Source organism: Schistocerca serialis, chromosome 5, assembly GCF_023864345.2.
Source record: "Schistocerca serialis cubense isolate TAMUIC-IGC-003099 chromosome 5, iqSchSeri2.2, whole genome shotgun sequence".
Taxonomy (NCBI): domain Eukaryota; kingdom Metazoa; phylum Arthropoda; class Insecta; order Orthoptera; family Acrididae; genus Schistocerca; species Schistocerca serialis.
The window spans coordinates 125,907,727-125,929,560 of record NC_064642.1 but is presented as its reverse complement, the minus strand read 5'-3'; the positions used below and the strand labels follow the sequence as shown (position 1 = coordinate 125,929,560).

General features: G+C 43.3%; 1 protein-coding gene across 2 annotated transcripts in view; it reads right to left on the bottom strand.

Moving 5' to 3' along the window:
- The window catches only part of LOC126481444 (adhesive plaque matrix protein-like), a 40,784-nt gene extending 19,208 nt beyond the window's left edge, over positions 1-21,576 (bottom strand). The window contains exons 1-2 of one of the 2 annotated variants that reach the window (XM_050105208.1): positions 21,481-21,562; positions 21,218-21,265 (exon numbers count right to left, since the gene is read on the bottom strand). In XM_050105208.1, coding sequence (XP_049961165.1) covers positions 21,218-21,265; positions 21,481-21,486 — 54 coding nt within the window. In that variant the 5' untranslated portion in view covers positions 21,487-21,562. Of the gene's footprint in view, positions 1-21,217; positions 21,266-21,480 lie in introns of both variants that reach the window. The other variant, XM_050105209.1, reaches the window with a different exon arrangement.
- Between the last annotated feature and the right edge of the window lie 258 nt (positions 21,577-21,834).

Genomic DNA, 21,834 nt, shown 5'->3' with positions numbered 1-21,834 from the left:
TTTTTCACAGTTCTACACAACTTCTTCCTGTTTTCTCAATTGGTCTGTGTTCAATTTATCAAGGCCTATCCACTGTGCCAACGTATAACTAAATCTGAGGGGGGTGCGATGGGGAGGTTCCCTTGTCAGTAGGATCTATCTCTATATAAAGGGGCATTCAAATTAAACCCGGCCACTAGTGTAAAGTAATGGTAACGATTTTATTAACTCAAAAATGGATTTTTTACACAGTACGCACACTCTAATATAGTCGCCAAAACTGTTGGCACATTTATCCCATTGCGACACTAGCCGGTCGATTCCATCCTTGAAGAAGCTAACAGGCTGCTGTCGGATCCAGGTCTGGACCCAGTTACATACTTCGTCGTTCGTTGCGAATCGATATCCGCAAATAGCTTGTTTTAGAGGTCCAAACACCGATGGACCTCGTCCACGGTGATTCTGCGGTTGCCCCAGACTAAAGCATTCACTTCCGCAACCATTTCCTGTGTGATGACACGATGAGCCTCTCCAGGACGTGCATCGTCTTCCAGTCACTCGCGCCCCTCAAGGAATCGTTTGCGCCAATCCACGACACTCGAACGACTCGGACTGTACTCACCGCACACAGTCTTTATCCGCCGATACATTTCACGTCCTCCAGCTCCCTCCGCCGTCAAAAATCGAATCACTCCTCACCGTTCCTGCTTACTCACCTGCGTGGTCGGTGGTGGACGATAACTTGTGTGCCCTCCTTCTCTTCGGCGTGAAACCACACTGGCGCTATGCAACATCAAACGGTGCGCACGCGTCAATTTCTCTACCAGTAGACGGCGCCACCATACCCGCAGTTACAGGGTCTTTCAAAAATGACCGGTATATTTGAAACGGCAATAAAAACTAAACGAGCAGCGATAGAAATACACCGTTTGTTGCAATATGCTTGGGACAACAGTACATTTTCAGGCAGACAAACTTTCGAAATTACAGTAGTTACAGTTTTCAACAACAGATGGCGCTGCGGTCTGGGAAACTCTATAGTGCGATATTTTCCACATATCCACCATGCGTAGCAATAATATGGCGTAGTCTCTGAATGAAATTACCCGAAACCTTTGACAACGTGTCTGGCGGATTGGCTTCACATGCAGATGAGATGTACTGCTTCAGCTGTTCAATTGTTTCTGGACTCTGGCGGTACACCTGGTCTTTCAAGTGTCCCCACAGAAAGAAGTCACAGGGGTTCATGTCTGGCGAATAGGGAGGCCAATCCACGCCGCCTCCTGTATGTTTCGGATAGCCCAAAGCAATCACACGATCATCGAAATATTCATTCAGGAAATTAAAGACGTCGGCCGTGCGATGTGGCCGGGCACCATCTTGCATAAACCACGAGGTGTTCGCAGTGTCGTCTAAGGCAGTTTGTACCGCCACAAATTCACGAAGAATGTCCAGATAGCGTGATGCAGTAATCGTTTCGGATCTGAAAAATGGGCCAATGATTCCTTTGGAAGAAATGGCGGCCCAGACCAGTACTTTTTGAGGATGCAGGGACGATGGGACTGCAACATGGGGCTTTTCGGTTCCCCATATGCGCCAGTTCTGTTTATTGACGAAGCCGTCCAGGTAAAAATAAGCTTCGTCAGTAAACCAAATGCTGCCCACATGCATATCGCCCTCATCAATCCTGTGCACCATATCGTTAGCGAATGTCTCTCGTGCAGCAATGGTAGCGGCGCTGAGGGGTTGCCGCGTTTGAATTTTGTATGTATAGAGGTGTAAACTCTGGCGCATGAGACGATACGTGGACGTTGGCGTCATTTGGACCGCAGCTGCAACACGGCGAACGGAAACCCGAGGCCGCTGTTGGATCACCTGCTGCACTAGCTGCGCGTTGCCCTCTGTGGTTGCCGTACGCGGTCGCCCTACCTTTCCAGCACGTTCATCCGTCACGTTCCCAGTCCGTTGAAATTTTTCAAACAGATCCTTTATTGTATCGCTTTTCGGTCCTTTGGTTACATTAAACCTCCGTTGAAAACTTCGTCTTGTTGCAACAACACTGTGTTCTAGGCGGTGGAATTCCAACACCAGAAAAATCCTCTGTTCTAAGGAATAAACCTTGTTGTCTACAGCACACTTGCACGTTGTGAACAGCACACGCTTACAGCAGAAAGGCGACGTACAGAATGGCGCACCCACAGACGGCGTTGTCTTCTATATCTTTCACCTCACTTGCAGCGCCATCTGTTGTTGAAAATTGTAACTACTGTAATTTCGAAAGTTTGTCCGCCTGAAAATGTACTGTTGCCCCAAGCATATTGCAACAAACGGTGTATTTCTATCGCTGCTTGTTTAGTTTGTATTGCCGTTTCAAATTACCGGTCATTTTTGAAACACCCTGTATAAGGTGCCATCTTACGTGTAACGCAAAGGTAGACACACTGGCCAGGTTTCATTTGAATGAACCTATACACGTACACCGACAGTCAGCAAGCCACCTTGTGGTGTTCAAGTAATTCAGCCAGGTGGCATCGTCAACAACCGCGGATATTTCGACAGGTGCACACCCTGTCATTTTCAAGGCAAATCTGCTTTGAGTTAGCCCTTCTTGAGGTCACCTTTCGTCAGAGTAGTTATAGCGAAATCCAGATCACACGTGCGTTTCTCTATCGACCAACCGTGATCAGGATGAGAGATGATAATACGGAGTTGGCACCAAAGTCTACCACCCTTTTGCCTTACCCAGGAAGCATTTCCAACACATTTGGTCGTATTTTTAGAAAATGAGATACGAAACGTGATTTCCGACCTCCACTTAACATTAGGGTCCTTTTAGGTTCCGTAAAGGATGACGCTGGTTTTCGTAAGGTCAGCGTCTACCGTATTCCTTACAGTTGTGGCATGTCATATAGCCTGTTGATCTACCTGTCAGAACCGTGAAGCCCCGGTGTATTGAATATAAGCGTTACACACACTTACAATAACAGAGCAATTCTGCCATTGCAGTAAATTGTCTGGGGACCGGTCATCCTGTGGAATATAACAACTTGCAGATTTTGGCCTGCTCTTCCAGCTTTTGAGATAGTGTTACTAAGGAAGCAGTTGAAATTAAATTATTAAGTCACCTTGTAAATAAAGGTGCAGGTTTTTGCTTAAATTGTGCGAGGAATCCTCCTCTCTCGCTTGTCAAAAAAACAGAGGGACAGCGTTGAAGCTACTTCACACGTTGGTTATTAATTTCCATTATCGATAACTTCTGACGTTTGTCATTTCAAGTTTTTTTGTGGCGCTGGTGTTTACATCGTGTGTGTGCTATCCTCTCGAATTTCTCTGCGAGGTATTAAATTTCATTGCACAGCACTTACTTGCTGCAGTTTTGCTTTGAAAATGACGGGGTTGAGCACCTGCCGAAATATCGGCGGTTTCCGACACGTCACCCGGCTACATTCCCGTAAGCTATTTGCACACTGTTTTCACCGGGAGAAACTCAAGTCTCACAACTTATGGAGAGTGGCCTGTACCACTGCAAATTCCCCATTTCCTGTTTCAGTTACGAATTGTGAGCGGGAAGAATGATTGTTTGCAGGCCTCCGTGTGAGCTCCAACCTCCAATCTCCCTACTTTTGTCATCCTGCTTTTTCGTGAGGTACACGTTAGAAGGAGCAATATATTCGTCGACTCTTCTAGGAGTGTTGACTCTCCAAATTTTAGCACTAAACCACACAATGCTGTTAAACACAATGTGACGCTTCCACACTTCCTAAACGAACCTATGGCGAAACGCGCTACTCTGCTTTCGATTTTCTGAATTTTCTCGGTAAATCCTAGGTGATAAGGATCCCAGAGTGACGAGAAATACTCAAATGTTGGTCGAGCGAGGGCTTTGTAAGCTACAACTTCAATTGGTAGACATAGCTTCCTGAGGCGTCTTCAAAAGAACCTCAACCTGCCATTTGCCTTTCCTGCGATTAATTGCATGTTATCGTTTCACTTTAAATCGCTCCTTACGGGTATTCCCAGATATTCAATGGATGTGACTGTTCCAATTTACAGGAAATGATGCAATCATACGAATGTCAAATGCCAATCCCTGCACCAAGCTTCCGTTATCTATAGGTGTCCTGTATTTTGCTACAGTTTTCCAGCGTCGAGATTGCTCCATATACAACATAATTAGTATATACATCGCAATGGTTCTGGAAGATCGACGAAGAAAATATTGAGGAATAACAGGTTCAGATGGGCAACAGGAAAATAAAAGCAATAATAAACTGGCTAGAAGTACTTTTTTCCTGTCTTAGAATGACGTCCACTGGACTTCCCGCGGGCGCCACGTGCACAGAACAGCAAGTGCAACATTCAAGGACAGCTGATAAATCAGACCTCTTTTCCTTGCTGACGCAACCTGGACAGGTTATGAGTCGCAGTCGGCGGAGATAGGGAACAAGGTCTCCGCGCGAGTTGGCTATAATTGGGTCGCTTTAGCTCTGAAAGGGTCATTTGGATAACGACCCACTTGACAGTCATGCCTTAAAGTTCCACTAGCGCCTGCCATTATTCACAGATAAAAAACCACTAACAGACAGCTAGACAAAAGGAATCTACTGCTACAAAACAAACAAATAAATGGGCTTTACATCATCACCACCACCTATATTTCTAAGTATATCCCTCTGGTTTGAAATACATTTTTCAGTCGGTGGAAAATGACTGATATCAGTGAATTTGTGTATTGGTTTTCGTAATGTATTTTTTTAGAGCTCTGTGAACTGCTAGTCTACGTGCGGTGTAGCACAGTAAAAGAAAATAAATCGTACGCACTGTTAGCAACTACAAGGGCCAGCTTCAGACATTTCATGGGGGATATTGAACATTAATGTCTTGCGTCAAAAAATTCGTTTCTTGTGCCCTTAAGAGCTCGTACAACATGGTGAAGGTTGAGGTTCAATTTATTTGCTTTGTAGCACAGGAAAGGAAAATACACTTGGTAGCGTAATGATTTAATACTTAGAGAAAATTGAACGTACCTTACTCGTGTCAAAGTACAATTTCCTTTTCTGTGTCGCACACTGTGATATAACAGTAGCAAAGTTACAAAGGAGAACACAATTTCCTTATACAAACAGACTGTTGCCACACTGGACCCACATTCTGGACGACGACGGTTCACATCCGCGTCCGGCCGTCCTTGTTTAGGTTTTTCTTAATTTCCCTAAATCGCTTCAGGCAAATTCCGGGATGGTTCCTTTGAAAGGGCCCGGCCGATTTCCTTCTCCATACTTCCCTCATCTGATATGACCGTTGACCTCGTTTTTGGTTCCCTCCCCCAAATCAACCAACCAACACACACTGTAAACACTAACGCCACCACAAACCAAAGATGACTGACGTCAGAAGTTATCGATAGTGAAATTAATAATCGACAGGTGAGATAACATAAACTCTGTCCCTCTGTTTTTTCACCAATGAGAGCAGGATTCCATGCAGAATTTGAACAAAAACCACCATCTCTATTTATAAGTCTACCTGCAAATTTAATTCAACAGTTTCCTTAATATCACTATCCCAGTAGCTGGAAGTTTATGCCAGAATGGCAGGATGACCGATGTCAAGACAATGATCTGCAGTGGCAGGTTTGCTCGGCTGTTGTAAGTGTGTGTGCCGCTTATGCTCAGTACACCGGTGTTCCACAGCAGACCTTGCAACTGCAAGGAATACTGCAGACATCCGCCTAGCCGCGCGGGATTAGCCGAGCGGTCTCAGGCGCTGCAGTCATGGGCTGTGCAGCTGGTCCCGGCGGAGGTTCGAGTCCTCCCTCGGGCATGGGTGTGTGTGTTTGTCCTTAGGATAATTTAGGGTAAATAGTGTGTAAGCTTAGGGACTGGTGACCTTAGCAGTTAAGTCCCATAAGATTTCACACACATTTGAATATTTTGAACACCCGCCTAACGCAAATCAAGATCATCCCGCTCTTATATGAGAGTCGAAAAAGACACTTGAAATCATATTTCCTCAAAATACTACCAATCCTGTTCGAAATGCTGCGTAAGGCAAAAAGGTGCCATCTCGGTATTATCATCATTCACCCGGGGCACAGTTCTTCAGTAGCACAACTCACATCTAACCTGTCTTTCACTATTAATCTTCTGACTAAAGGTGACTTTGACATGGGATAGCTCCGCTAACGAACTCACAGATGACAGGGCCCTTTGAACAAAGGTACAAGGTACGCTTTCACATTGAGCCGGATAGTGACAACTGTCAGCATGCAGATACAAGTCAGTGTGAGTAGGCCCCCTACAAATAGCACCATCCACCTCTCTCCTGACTACCACATCGTGGAAGGGAAAGGAGTAATCCTTTTCGACCTTCATCATGAAACGATATTCGGGTGGATTGAATTCAGATGTAAAAAGTCGTTCAAAATCTCACTGCTGTTATTTTGTCCATTACGAAACAGAAACCACCTTTCTACCATAAATTGTGCAGAAATAGGGGACTGAAAACACTTTAACATTTAGGATATTAACTGTCATGGACCTAGGTACACGTTTCAGAGACACGCAGTTTTTTTCTGATTTTCATTCTTCACACTTCATTTTGTGTAATAAAATGATAGACGTGCACTGTTAAGAAAAGATTTTAAGTTGATCTTTTGGGGCAATTCTGTGCAATCACTAAGAATATTCTTAGCCCAGAAAAGGGCGGTCAGTCTAATTAACGGTGTCAGTTCGTTCAGAGGTCCCGGAATTCTGAATCTGCCATCCCTATATGCACATCAAGAGATTTGTTGTTAACAGTTGGCTGGCTCTGAGCACTATGGGACTCAACTGCTGAGGTCATTAGTCCCCTAGAACTTAGAACTAGTTAAACCTAACTAACCTATGGACATCACAAACATCCATGCCCGAGGCAGGATTCGAACCTGCGACCGTAGCGGTCTTGCGGTTCCAGACTGCAGCGCCTTTAACCGCACGGCCACTTCGGCCGGCTTGTTAACAGCACTGACTCATTCAGAATACACTGAAACATTCATTCTACATCTACATATACATGGATACTCTGCAAATCACATTTAAGTGCCTGGCAGAGGGTTCATCGAACCACCTTCACGATTCTCTATTATTCCAATCTCTCCTAGCGAGCGGAAAGAACGAACACCTATGTCTTTCCGTGCGAGCTCTGATTTCCCTTATTTTATCAAAAATGGTTCAAATGACTCTTAGCACTATGGGACTTAACATCTGAGGTCATCAGTCCCCTAGAACGTAGAACTAATTAAACCTGAGTAACCTAAGGACATCACACACATCCATGCCCGAGGCAGGATTCGAACCGGCGACCGTAGCGGTCACGCGATACCAGACTGAAGCACCTAGAACTGTTCGGCCACAGAAGCCGGTCTTATTTTATCGTGGTGATCGTTTCTCGCTATGTAGGTAGGTGTTAACAAAATATTTTCGAATTCGGAGTAGAAAGTTGGTTATTGGAATTTCGTGAGAAGATTCCGTCGTTACGAGAAACACCTTTCTTTAATGATGTCCAGCCCAAATCCTGTATCATTTCTGTGGCACTCTCTCCCATATTTCACGATACAAAACGTGCTGCCCTTCTTTGAACATTTTTGATGTACTTCGTCAGTCGTATCTGGTAAGGATCCCACACCGCGCAGAAGCACTCTAAAAGAGGACGGACAAGCGTAGTGTAGGCAGTCTCCTTCGTAGATCTATTACATTTTCTAAGTGATCTGCCAATAAAACGCAGTTTTTGGTTAGCCTTCCCCAGAACATTTTCTAAGTGTTCCTTCCAATGGAGTCCTTCAGTGGAGTCTAGACCGTAAACCGGTTCACTTCGAGCGTTGTAAGACAAGGTGTGCAATATTCAGAAGGTTTTATTTTAAGTAGGACTCCAGCAAGACTAAAAGAATTGGGGGATGAGCCCCCAGTATTCAAATGCAAGTTGTAAGATTTCCTTGTGGACCACTTCTTCTGTTCAGTATAGCAACTCCTCGCAGTAAATGTTGTTTATTCGTATACTCTCTCACAATTTTCCTGTTTTATTACCTGCTAAACTCTTTTGGTGATACATTTTCTGATAAGCAAAATATGTTCTGATTAGTTGCATGACCAAATAACTTAGGCTTGTATTGTTCCACGGAATGTGATAGATGAATAAAAAATAAAATAAGACATGAGATTTGCCTATTTTTATGCAAGAGGATTGAAAAGTGACGATAAAAGATGAAAAATGTCAAAAATTACACATGAAGCCTGTTGTACGTTTGTAGATAAAAGGCTACTTTACTGATGTAACAAAAATAAATTATGTGAAATTTATGTCCCAATAGAAAACGGAAATTTATTAATACTCTTTTTTTCTCGGAACAAATTTCAGTTGGGATTTATCGTGATTCCAGTGAGACAATTAACTGTAGATGACGTCTTCCTTCATATTTACTATAGACTCTCCTTCTTAAAGTGTGAGCGACGTCAAATATCGTAAAATAAATCTCTGATATGGCTAGGTGTATAGTGTGGAGTCTGAGAAAAGGTCAATGGGGGAAACCCAAGTGCAGGCCTCTTTCTCACTTGTCTTAAAATATCATAAAGAGATTGCTGGGAATATTGTTCTCAATAAAAGCAACACATGCCTTGACTCCATGGGACACTGTAGAGGTGTTTGGAATGTAGTTCAGGATACCAAGCCAACGGTCTTAACGCAGTCGAAACACCTGTTCCCGTTAGATCACAGAAGTTAAGCGCTGTCGGGCCTAGATAACGCTTGGGAGGGTGACCGTTAGGGTCTTCCGAGCACTGTTGGCAAGCAGGGTGCACTCAGCTCTTGTGAGTCCAGTTGAGCAGCTACTTGGCTAGAAATAGGGATTCCAGTCAAATAAACGGGCAACACACGGAGTGTGGTGTGCTGACCACATGTCCTCCATGTCTGTATTCAGTACGCCTATCGGTTTAGGATGACACAGTGGTCGGTCAGTACCGTTGGGCCTTTCAAGGCCTGTTCGGACGGAGAAAGTAGGAATCAGCATACATAATTTTGTTTTTCGTGGTGATATCTTCGGCCGAGGGAATTCATGAGCTGAGTTCTGATTTGGTAGGCGAGGGTGTCACTTTACATTTAATAGATTAGGCAGGATGATATTGGTTTCAAGTATTTACGAGTGGGAGGGGTAGCGAGGTTGGGCCAGGAAGTGACGGCAATCGCAGTGGGGAAAGAGCAGGGGGTTTCTACAACTGCCAATGAAATTCTTCTTGTATACTAGGCTATTCTACCTGAAGTAGGATTGATTGGAAGAACGACTTAGTGCCGTTGGTGGGGGTTCAGGACTCGTTCTGTGATCAACTGTAGAGCCAAATTCTGTGAATGTGCTCACGAAAAAAGCTTGGCCAGTCGTTGTTTCTTCGGAGAGCCTCCCACACAGGAATTTAGTTCAGATTCCACCTCTTATGCTGTGATCTCTGTATCATAGCTATGATGAAACATTAGATCAAATATGAAAAAAATAAAAGTTCGGTTCCAAAGAAAAGACAGTTAGGTCTGAGACAGTTTGGTGCTGGCTCGATCTCGAATGCGATATCTCGATTCGATTTTATGTGTGCTCTCATTCGCCTAAAGTTGGCAGCTGCCGCTCTTTAGCACCACCGTGGATTTTGGCGAGGCTTCTTGTAACGGTGAGGTGAAGAGCTCGCACCTAGTCGGCCCGGGAAGCGAAACAGTGAAGTTCTGCCTCACGACTGTGGCTCGTTCTCGGCACCAGTCAATGTTTATCTGTGGACCTGCATGTAGTGTGCGTAAACAGCGCAGGTGCAACCGTGGTAACGTTGATGCCCGAGTCTGGTAGGTGCAAGGGGAAACCTCATTCTCACTCGTCTCTGGGCAGCCTGTGTCTACTCATGCCCGGCATCACTTGTGACTTACGTTACACGGTGGGATCTTCGTAGAGCTGAGTCATTAGTTGGAAGTCGAACGTACTTGGTTATTTTGGGACGAGGCATGACATGGTAAACTCTGCAGAATAGTGGCCGCAGGTGAGGGGGTCATTTGCGGAAACTGTTGACCCAAACCGCTGGAAGGGTCGTTTGGCAGGGTGCTGTTTGCATAAGGTTGTTGAACACTAATCTTAGCACGAACTGTAAGTTGTGGAACTAGAATATTTTGTTCACCTCATTGTGAACTGTTGTGCACTATCGGAAGTACGCAAGCTGTTCGCTATAAATCATTTGTCTGCTGTGGAGCAGCCACAGAGTCATTGAGTTCGCTGTAAAGTTTAGCTTAGTTAAATTCATGAAGTTTTCCAGTAGGTTAGATTTATATAAACGTTCTTAAAGAGTTCATTACCTACAGCTAAGATCATAAGCCTTGAATTTTATAATTAAAAAAAAAATCTTAAATTTTACTTGTTGCTTAGTTCTTTTAAGGTTCCTTGTTTTTATTATCTAGATTTCTTTATTTAGTAGCTTGTTGCTCAGTTGTTAAAATGGATCCTTAGAATTTCACTATTTAGGTTATTTGTGGCCGATTCCTTGGCCCCTTAGATTTTATGTTTTACGTCTTTCAGTCTACCTTTTCTCAGTTTCAGTTGTGGCTTCCTTTTCCAAGAGGCCAATACAGTGGGTCGGAACTGTATATTTGTCGCATTAAATTTGAAGTGTTCTTCCTGTTGTAAAATGCAAAATTTGGTAATGAGATGTTACCCTCTTTGTTCATGGATCCAATCGTTCTGTGTGTGTTAAATATTTTCATGAATCAATAAAGTGACTGTTTAGGGTTGTTAAATATTTTCGTGGTCTACAAGTTTACTGCTCAACCTAAATCCTCGCTACGCACCAAGGTCAGCTTACTCGAATGTTACGCAAACACTGACTTAGCATTTCTCTGCGTTATAACCTAATTGTCAGACGCAATATTTTATTAAAATAAATGTAATTTTCAAAGGATAAAACTTTTGCAGAGACTGGTGCTACCGAAAAATTCGTTACTGTATCCTATGAACAACCCTCTCATACTCCCCTGGAGTACACACAATATCACTTCTGTGCAGAACACTTTCCATTCAAAATAATTGGGTGATTTCTTCCAACATGACGTTCTCAGTCGGTTGTAAAACCTAGCTGTATATCCAATCCGAACATATTAACATGTGCCAATGTGACACAGAATCGGAAGTTTTCCGATACTACAAACAGTGAATCGTCCTGGTTACCAATACCCAACGTTCTTCTGCTGTAATGCGTGAATATTGCAAGTTGGGTTCAATGTGGTCAATATTTTCCGAATCCATCGCTCTTCCCGCGCAGAGAAGAGGCGTGTTAACCACTTTGACTTTATTCTATAAACCTGAGGCTGTCAGAAGTGTGTCACGTGGAGTCGTGATTCTGGGTCTACGTTTCGCTGCCCTTTTTTTTTTTTTTTTTTTTAGGGGGGAGGGGTGTTGCCAATGCTTTTCTGCAAGATTAAAGAATAGTTCTCTGCTTAACAAATCTTTTGTAAATTATAGTCGATAGCATACACAAATTCTGCATAGAATCTGGTAGATGCTCCGTCGAGGTGTTGTTTAATTTCAGCAATTTACGCTGCTTTTGAACAGCAGTATGTTTGACTGTTCGCCTCTATAGCCGAGTGGGCTGCGCGTCTAACTGACATGAAGACCGAGTTTCGATTCCCGATACAGATCGGAATTCTCCTTGGTAGGAGGACAGAAATGGGGTCCACTAAGCCTCCTGCTGCTTCCTGAGGAGCTACTTGAATGAGAATTAGCGGCTCCAACGTCTGGAAAGCCAATAACGATTGGCTGAGCATTGTACCGATCCCAAGCCCCTCTAAAGCGCACCCTAATGGCTCCATATAGTAGAGGATATAGCAGTTCGGCATCGTGCTGTCCTCTGGACGTGACTGCAGAGTCTTTTTTTTCAACACGTTTGCTTATTACGTATCTCATGTCTGCAGCGGTATGTCACCACGGCGATATTCCTTATTCTCCTTTGTGAAGAAACAGCCTAAGAAAATATTGATCAATTTAACTTTAGTTTTGTTATTTGTTTTGATCTCATTGTCTGTAGTAAGTGGCTCTAATTTGGACTGTCTTAAGATATGACGTAAGCTTCTTACGGTTCTGCGGAAAATTTCGCAACAGTTTTTTTGTTACGGTTATTATTGGAGGCTACGTGGATTGCCGGTCAGGTAGCAGAGACCTTTTTATTCTGGCCTGCCTATTCGGACTATTCGGTTCACTTTTCGCCTGTGTTGTAACAAGCACCGTTTCTTAAGATGCTGTCCGATACTGTTTGTATGCCAATCGGGGCCTCAGCTATTTTTCCTGCTAAGAATACATTTCTGAATATCCTGATCAACTATTCGCTTTCACTTGTGCCAAAACAGCTTTTCCTTGCCCAAATCAATAAATTTTAGCTTTTTTGTGAGAGATAGTTACCACGTACAAAGTTGCTGAACATTTAGTCTCTTTTGCTTTCAGTACTTTGTAGGCTGTTGATCATTGTTACTTTAAAACAACTGATTCGATGTCTGAGAGAACAACGACAAATGTGTACAGACTTGGCTGCCAAAGATCTAACATATTTCCATGATTGATTGCAGCAAGGACATCGACGAGTGTAACTTTATAAGAGCACCATTACAACAACCCTGTTGTTGCTTCCCTTTTGCGATGTACAGGGTGTTTCAAAAATGACCGGTATATTTGAAACGGAAATAAAAACTAAACGAGCAGCGATAGAAATACACCGTTTGTTGCAATATGCTTGGGACAACAGTACATTTTCAGGCGGACAAACTTTCGAAATTACAGTAGTTACAATGTTCAACAACAGATGGTGCTGCAAGTGATGTGAAAGATATAGAAGACAACGCAGTCTGTGGGTGCGCCATTCTGTACGTCGTCTTTCTGCTGTAAGCGTGTGCTGTTCACAACGTGCAAGTGTGCTGTAGACAACATGGTTTATTCCTTAGAACAGAGGATTTTTCTGGTGTTGGAATTCCACCGCCTAGAACACAGTGTTGTTGCAACAAGACGAAGTTTTCAACGGAGGTTTAATGTAACCAAAGGACCGAAAAGCGATACGATAAAGGATCTATTAGAAAAATTTCAACGGACTGGGAACGTGACGGATGAACATGCTGGAAAGGTAGGGCGACCGCGTACGGCAACCACAGAGGGCAACGCGCAGCTAGTGCAGCAGGTGATCCAACAGCGGCCTCGGGTTTCCATTCGCCGTGTTGCAGCTGCGGTCCAAATGACGCCAACGTCCACGTATCGTCTCATGCGCCAGAGTTTACACCTCTATCCATACAAAATTCAAATGCGGCAACCCCTCAGCGCCGCTACCATTGCTGCACGAGAGACATTCGCTAACGATATAGTGCACAGGATTGATGACGGCGATATGCATGTGGGCAGCATTTGGTTTACTGACGAAGCTTACTTTTACCTGGACGGCTTCGTCAATAAACAGAACTGGCGCATGTGGGGAACCGAAAAGCCCCATGTTGCAGTCCCATCGTCTCTGCATCCTCAAAAAGTACTGGTCTGGGCCGCCATTTCTTCCAAAGGAATCATTGGCCCATTTTTCAGATCCGAAACGATTACTGCATCACGCTATCTGGACATTCTTCGTGAATTTGTGGCGGTACAAACTGCCTTAGACGACACTGCGAACACCTCGTGGTTTATGCAAGATGGTGCCCGGCCACATCGCACGGCCGACGTCTTTAATTTCCTGAATGAATATTTCGATGATCGTGTGATTGCTTTGGGCTATCCGAAACATACAGGAGGCGGCGTGGATTGGCCTCCCTATTCGCCAGACATGAACCCCTGTGACTTCTTTCTGTGGGGACACTTGAAAGACCAGGTGTACCGCCAGAATCCAGAAACAATTGAACAGCTGAAGCAGTACATCTCATCTGCATGTGAAGCCATTCCGCCAGACACGTTGTCAAAGGTTTCGGGTAATTTCATTCAGAGACTACGCCATATTATTGCTATGCATGGTGAATATGTGGAAAATATCGTACTATAGAGTTTCCCAGACCGCAGCGCCATCTGTTGTTGAAAATTGTAACTACTGTAATTTCGAAAGTTTGCTTGCCTGAAAATGTACTGTTGTCCCAAGCATATTGCAACAAACGGTGTATTTCTATCGCTGCTCGTTTAGTTTTTATTGCCGTTTCAAATATACCGGTCATTTTTGAAACACCCTGTATGCTATTATGAGAACTCGCAGCATGTGAACAAGATGCAGGGTCGTTCGCCGATATATTACACATAAAATAGAAGTAACAACTAGACGTAACTCTCGGGTGCACACCATTAATCAGGAACCCCGAGAAAACCTGAGAGATCTCACCAAATACAATAACAAGTCAAGAGAAAGATTTCAGTATTCACGTTCTTCGTGAACGAAATACACCTCCTCAGGAAACTTCCAATAAATTAGCGTGTTACACCTACTTTACACACAGATATAACTATCTAATACTCTGTAATTAAACTGCTCCAGTTGGATACCTTTGTATGTGGGTGAAAGATAGGCAAAAATAAACTGCTCTGCAAAACTTAAGGACGACATAGATGAAGTACACTACTGGCCATTAAAATTCCTACACCACGAAGATAACGTGCTACAGAAACGAAATTTAACCGACAGCAAGAAGATGCTGTCATATGCAAATGATTAGCTTTTTAGAGCATTCACACAAGGTTGGCGCCGGTGGCGACACCTACAATGTGCTGACATGAGGAAAGTTTCCAAACGATTTCTCATACACAAACAGCAGTTGGTCGACGTTGCTTGGTGAAACGTTGTTGTGATGCCTCGTGTAAGGAGGAGAAATGGGTACCATCACGATTCCAACTTTGATAAAGGTCGGATTGCAGCCTATCGCGATTGCGGTTTATCGAATCGCGACATTGCTGCTCGCGTTGATCGAGATCCAATGGCTGTTAGAAGAATATGGAACCGGTGGTTTCAGGGGGGTAATACGGAACGCCGTGCTGGGTCCCAACGGCCTCGTATCACTAGCAGTCGAGATGAGAGGCATTTTATTCGCATGGCTGTAAAGGATCGTGCAGCCACGTCTCGATCCCTGAGTCAACAGATGGGGACGGTTGCAAGACAACAACAATCTGCACGAACAGTTCGACGTCGTTTGCAGCAGCATGGACTATCAGCTCGGAGACCATGGCTGCGGTTAGCCTTGCGCTGCATCACAGACAGGAGCGCCTGCGGTGGTGAGCTCAACGACGAACCTGGGTGCACCAATGGAAAACGTCATTTTTTCGGATGAATTCAGGTTCTCTTTACAGCCTTATGATGGTCGCATCCGTGTTTGACGACATCGCGGTGAACGCACATTGGAAGCGTGTATTCGTCATCGCCATACTGGCGTATCACCCAGCGTGATGGTATGGGGTGCCATTGGTTAGACGTCTCGGTCACCTCTTGTTCGCATTGACGGCACTTTGAACAGTGGACGTTACATTTCAGATGTGTTACGACCCGTGGCTCTACCCTTCATTCGATGCCTGTAAAATCCTACATTTCAGCAGGATAATTCGATCCCTGCGAAACCCTACATTTCAGCTGGATAATGCACGACCGCATGTTGCAGGTCCTGTATGGGCCTTTCTTGATACAGAAAATGTTCGACTGCTGCCCTGGCCAGCACATTCTCCAGATCTCTCACCAACTGAAAACGTCTGGTAAATGGTGACCGAGCAACTGGCTCGTCACAATACGCCAGTCACTACTCCTGATGAACTGTGGTATCGTGTTGAAGCTGCATGGGCAGCTGTACCTGTACACGCCATCCAAGCTCCGTTTGACTCAATGCCGAGGCGTATCAAGGCCGTTGTTACGGCCAGAGATAGCTGTTCTGGATACTGATTTCTCAGAATCTATGCACCGAAATTGGGTGAAAATGTAATCACATGTCAGTTCTAGTATAATACATTTGTCCAATGAATACTCGTTTATCATCTGTATTTCTTCATGGTGTAGCAATTTTAATGGACAGTAGTGTATATAGTGGATGTACGAGTGCAAGTTGTAGACACATGCTTGACGACGTAAACTTTGGGTCTGGTCGTCGATGGTGCTGTGATAGCCAAATGGTAAGGCGACCGCTCGCGATAAGCGGGAATCAGGTTTCTAGTCCTGGCCCAGCAGAAATTTTCACTCCCGTAATTTTGTTGTACAGCCTATGGTTGTCCATATTCGCAACTGCAAACACATTTCCTGTGTTTCATAACGGCTGTAGTCAAATAGTTCAAATGGCTCTAAGCACTATGGGACTTAACATCTGAGGTCATCGGTCCCCTAGACTTAGTACTTAAACCTGACTAACCTAAGGACATCACACACAACCATGCCCGAGGGAGGTTTCGAACCTGCGACCGTAGCAGCAGCGCGGTTCCTGACTGAAGCGCCTAGAACCGCTCGGCCACAGCGGCCGGCTATGTTACTTGGCAGTGACGCAACATGTGAAAGTTATTTTCGCTCTTACTTTCTAAAATCAGGATTTTAAATCCTTTTAGTCTGCTTACCAACAGTATATGATATTTTATTACGTTAACCATCAGGTGTCATTGTTTGCACTGAACGTTGAAATCCCACAGATAGCTGCAATATTTTAATGGTAGACCACCTATGTTTGTTGTCCACAAACAATGTCAAAGAGCTTTCAGTATTTACGTTACTGAATACTTACAGTTGTATCGTATTGCTTTCAGTCCACTCGACGATACATCTTCCACGGATGAGAACAACCTACTGAGTTTTGATAAATAAAGTTGCGGGAATTCCGACGTGAGAAGACGAAGATTCACACACAGATTTGTTCAGATTTGTTCACGTAGTCGCATGCGCGTACACAGGGTGATCAGATACAGTCTGAAAAGGTCTTAAGAGTGTTGGAAGGTAGGTTGTGCTGAGAAATAATTGTTACGAAAAAAATCGATACGTTGCACCGTTTCAGATTTAATTGGGATTGACGTTAGTCAATCAGGTGGTTGCGCGCGGTAACTCACCTGTCCGCACTAAAATGCGGTAATGCACAAACGTCGGTCGGTCTGTGAGTTACCTCTTGTTGAAATGCTCATTACCAGCTACAATGTACCTCTGAGCAAAAGCTACGTTTATTCGGTTTGAGAAAACCGCACGAAGAACAGTAAATGTTTTCTCAATTGCGAATATTGGCAACCATCAGCTGTAGAATGAAATTACAATGAACATTTGTGCCGGACTGGGACTCGAACCCGGATTTCCCGCTTATCGCGAGACGTCGCCTTGTCGTTTGGCTACCCGTGCAAGACTCACGGCTGGACTCAAAGTTCCGTATGTTGTCCACTACGCCTCTACGACCTACACTCGTACATCAATTATGTATATTCCCGGAAAAATGAGACATTTTATTTGAAGGTCGCTTTCCCGGTGTGGCGGATAAATAGGATATTGCATTGTCTGTTTTATTCTGAATTACGACGCAAAGTACCTTTGCACATGCATGTACGAAGAACACGATTGATGACACTGTTTATGGCAGGCTGTCTTAATTTGCCCGTGCAACTACCTGATCCGGTAACGTCAATGCTAATTAAGTCGGAAACGGCGCAATGTACCGCATTTTTTTCTTAGCAGTTACTTCACAGCACAACCAACTTTGCAACATTTTTACAAGCTTTTCATACTGTTTATGAACACCCTGTATAATAGGTGACAGAGCAGGCCCATATCGAAGACATCAAGCATGCATCGTTTTTTACATTGCTAAAAAGCCGAGCTTCACCTTGTTGGTCCGCGAAATCTCATCTGCCCCATAGTTGTAGCATCATCCAGTGAAACCTGTCCGCTTGAGTCTGAGAACATGTGCGGAAAATTGTTTCACTCAGTTCCTTTCCTCGATATTTCACCAAAGAAAGACGTTGTTTCAGGGGCTGTTAATGTAAAGTATGTAAGCATTAAAATTTTTTATTCTGTTCTCAGTACCTATGAAATTAATAGCGATCATTTGTGTGACAAAAGCGTGCACCTCTTTTCGTGCAGTTACCTGGTTTATAACAATCCTTCAAAAGTATAATTATAATCTGGAGTGGTCCTACAAAACCATCTTTATTTTACTTTATTTATTCAGTAATTCATTTTAGATGGTTGTTTTATTCGTTCGTTCTTCGTTACCTTGTTCCTCTCCGACATCGGCTAACCTTTACTCCACAAGGCAGCGATGTATTTTATTACTACTGTTTATTCAGTTCTCCGCGATCATTAGCCTAATTTGGATATTACCAAACTGGAGACCATTCACGACCGTAGCTGCTAGTGGTTGAAATGCCAGATGTGTAGCGGGTGGACTGGTGAACACACTTCGGTGCTCGATGAAGATGACAACAAGTTCAGGCGTGAGTTTTGTAGGAACGAATATCCAACTTGTCGGAGGAAGCTCAGCGTGGGATGTTTTAAGTGCAAAGTGGCAGTCACTCGTTAAAGCTAATCTCGATGTGTTAATATTTGGTTATTTCACTTGTGAACTCGGGTCAAGATTATTGCATTGTTTGCTTTATGTTTATCTGTACAGTTTTGTGATGCATAAGGATGTTAATTACTTGTAAAAAGCATGTATTGTTCTCCGAAAAATAAAATGCAAAATTAATTACCTACAGCTGTTAATAATAAACCAGAGGAAAAATTATCTTTAGTGACGTATTTAACCATCCTTTTTCTCCGTATTTTACTTTTAACTGAAAAAATTCTCATTGATTGCTAAGATAATGGAAATGCCGTGTGGCTAGGGACTCCCATCGAGTTGATGCCATTTCGGCGACTTGCGTGTCGATGGGGATGAAATGATGATGATAAGGACAACATAACACGCAGTCCCTGAGCGGAGAAAATCTTCGACCCAGCCGGGAATCGAACCCAGGCCGTTAGGTACGACATTCCGTCGCGCTGACTATTCAGCTCCCAGGGGCGTACATGGCTAAGATAGCGTGTGGTTACAATTGAAGTGCAGCTACCTGCCAGAGTCCCAGTGTGGGTCATTATTATCGTGTAGCGACGAGACTTGTTAGGCATACTAACGCGCCGATGTGCACTGGAAAAAAATTAGTTCCAATTTTGGTCAGCAGGTGAAAATCTGGTGGTATACAGCATCTCGTCGATGTCTCTGGTGCTCAGCTGCACATTTTATGTAAGTGGCGGTTAATAATAAAATCGACATTATGGATTTTCATTTGTTTGATGTTTTGTGTCCACCTCCTGTCCCTAATCCAATGCAGACGGAAGCATTCCTGCGTTTACAGCGCATGATATGCAGCGGGTGACCAAAATCGGAACTATGTTTTTTTTTTTTTCAGCGTTAATCGGTTCCGCATTAACGCATCAGAATATCTAAGAAGTTTCGCTGTCATACAATAATTACAGCCAACGATGGACTTGTGTGAGTAGCTGCACCGCACGATACTTAAGAAAATAAATGCGTTACAGTTTCTGCATCCTTTGAAGATAATGAATTTTGACTATCATTATGCCCTGATCTCTATTACGCTTGTGGCTCCGCGAAAGTTCCATGCTACCCTCCCTAAATAATTGAAACATTTCCTAGAAACATGGTATGCTCCGTTGTAGCAGCACTATACAATGAACTGTTTCTAGGAGAGGAGCTTGATATTTCAGCTCCTTTGGATCCTTCACGAGCGAGAGAAATCAGTTACTTTCTAAGTCCTTAATCGCTTGTACAGATTTTGCTAAGGAATTTGCAGTAGGTTTTCTGAGTTTAAGGATGGCAAAGTAACTCTGAAAGGTAAGAAGTTTGAGGATAATACCAGCGCTGAGCAAAAGCAAACATTTCTTCTGTAGCGTGTAGATTTACGAATGCCATGACTAGAAACTGGGACGTATCTCACTGTAGAATTAACGTATGGTGCAAATCTGTTTTGTGTAAGTTTCAAAAGTTTATCTTGTATAGGATTTCATGCAGTCTTACGGATTACATAAGACCCTTTCACTGATTAGTGACACGAAATGTTGAATCACTGTAATAATATCCTATCAAGTTTCTTAGATCATTGAACGGTGACACGATATAGTTGTATCTCTGTTATTCCAGAGATAATGTGTTAGTCATGAAGTATTCACTGACGATAATGCGATTAGAAAATTAAAGAGGATAAATGTTATCGGAATAAATCTCTGGTAAAGGGACTACTGGCATACAAGAAAAGAGATCAAGTGAGGTTTTAAACACAGCTAATTAGTTCCCAATCGAATGACGATGGAAAATTTCATTCGTGGGGTTTTCGTATTTACGTAATTTGTTTCCTGTTGAAGAGGTATGACGCGTAATTACTTCCCAATCGGATGACAAGTGAAAATCTCGTTCGTGCGATTTTCGCATTTACGTCATACCTGTTGAGGGTATGACGTGAACCATTTTGCAGCAGTTCTGTGGCACTATAATATTATAATTTATAGAAAGTATATTATGGTTTACGCAGTGAAGTGCTTCTGAAAAGAGACAGAAAATGTCGGGAGTCTGTAGTTTATTATTTAATTAGTTACATACATTATAGCTGTTCGTTTAAGTAGCGTTCTACAAATCCAATATTTGAAATGGAAAATATTTTTATGCACATAGAATTGAAAAGCTGCTTAAACAAATTTTCTATGAATAGTTCTAAACGAGTTGGCAAAAGTGAAATTTTTATCCCCATTCTTGCACAGAGTCTTAAGTTTAGCTTGTTTCAGTCAATGGGGAAACGCTGTAGTCATAAATGATTAGCTGCGCAAATAACCTAAGATGTTACGAACCATACAAATCAATTCCATAATTGCTGTTTCACAAGATTTTAGTCTTGATGTTACGTATTCTGGTGAAGGGTGTTTCATATCAACGTTTCTGACGTGTGAAGACTGACAGAGTTAATAGAGTGCAGCAGTAGTTAAACCTGACATCCTCATATCAGTAACAACATATATAAAAAATAATTGAAGAGATTTAACTCACTACACACCTCTGTTACCATTTCACTCAAACTTGTTTGCTCTTTCTCCTTTCTAGTTGTAGCAGGTCCCTCCTTGGCCATGTGCTATGTTTATATTTCGTTGCATGGTGTTGTCATGTTCTTCCCTCAATCTATTTTACTTTCTCTATTATTACGCTGTATTTAACACACTGACAGTAAAATGAAACTGGAGCTTACACAGATGCTTACCGGACGTTGTTTTTTCCTTGCACCACTCGAAAATGAAACTGCATACAGCTGGGGACAATAAGGGTACAAGAGCATGTACATACAATCCGCGTCACACAACAAGACGGCATGTGCCCTACAATTCTAACTAGAGCTGTTACTGACAAACTTCGTACATTCCTATTAGAAGTAGTTACATCTTTATTCCTTCCTATTAGAAGAGTGGAGAGAAGAAGAATAGTCCAATTACAACGAAAAAAAGAAAACGGCAAAGTCATTCTCACCTGCATACTGAGTGCTACACACTCACTCCCAGCTTTGACGGCGGTGTTGAGCAAATATCCTTCCCCGACAGACCTGCGCTCTTTTAAGTGCCACCAGCTTATCAGCCAAGGCGAACCCCCAGCATACTCCTCACTGATAACACTGCAGGCAGGCAGTCACAAAGGGAACTTGCTCGACATTAATGAGCGGCGAAGGTTATTCCGAAGGTTACTCATTAGCCAACAACAGTCACTTCTCTCCGATAGTACGCTCAACACGCGAACGTGAGTCAGTTCAGGAAAGTGGAATAATTTTTTACGTTTGAAATGGATGATTACGGGGTCGAAAGTGGTGGAACATTGCGAAGTTTTTGC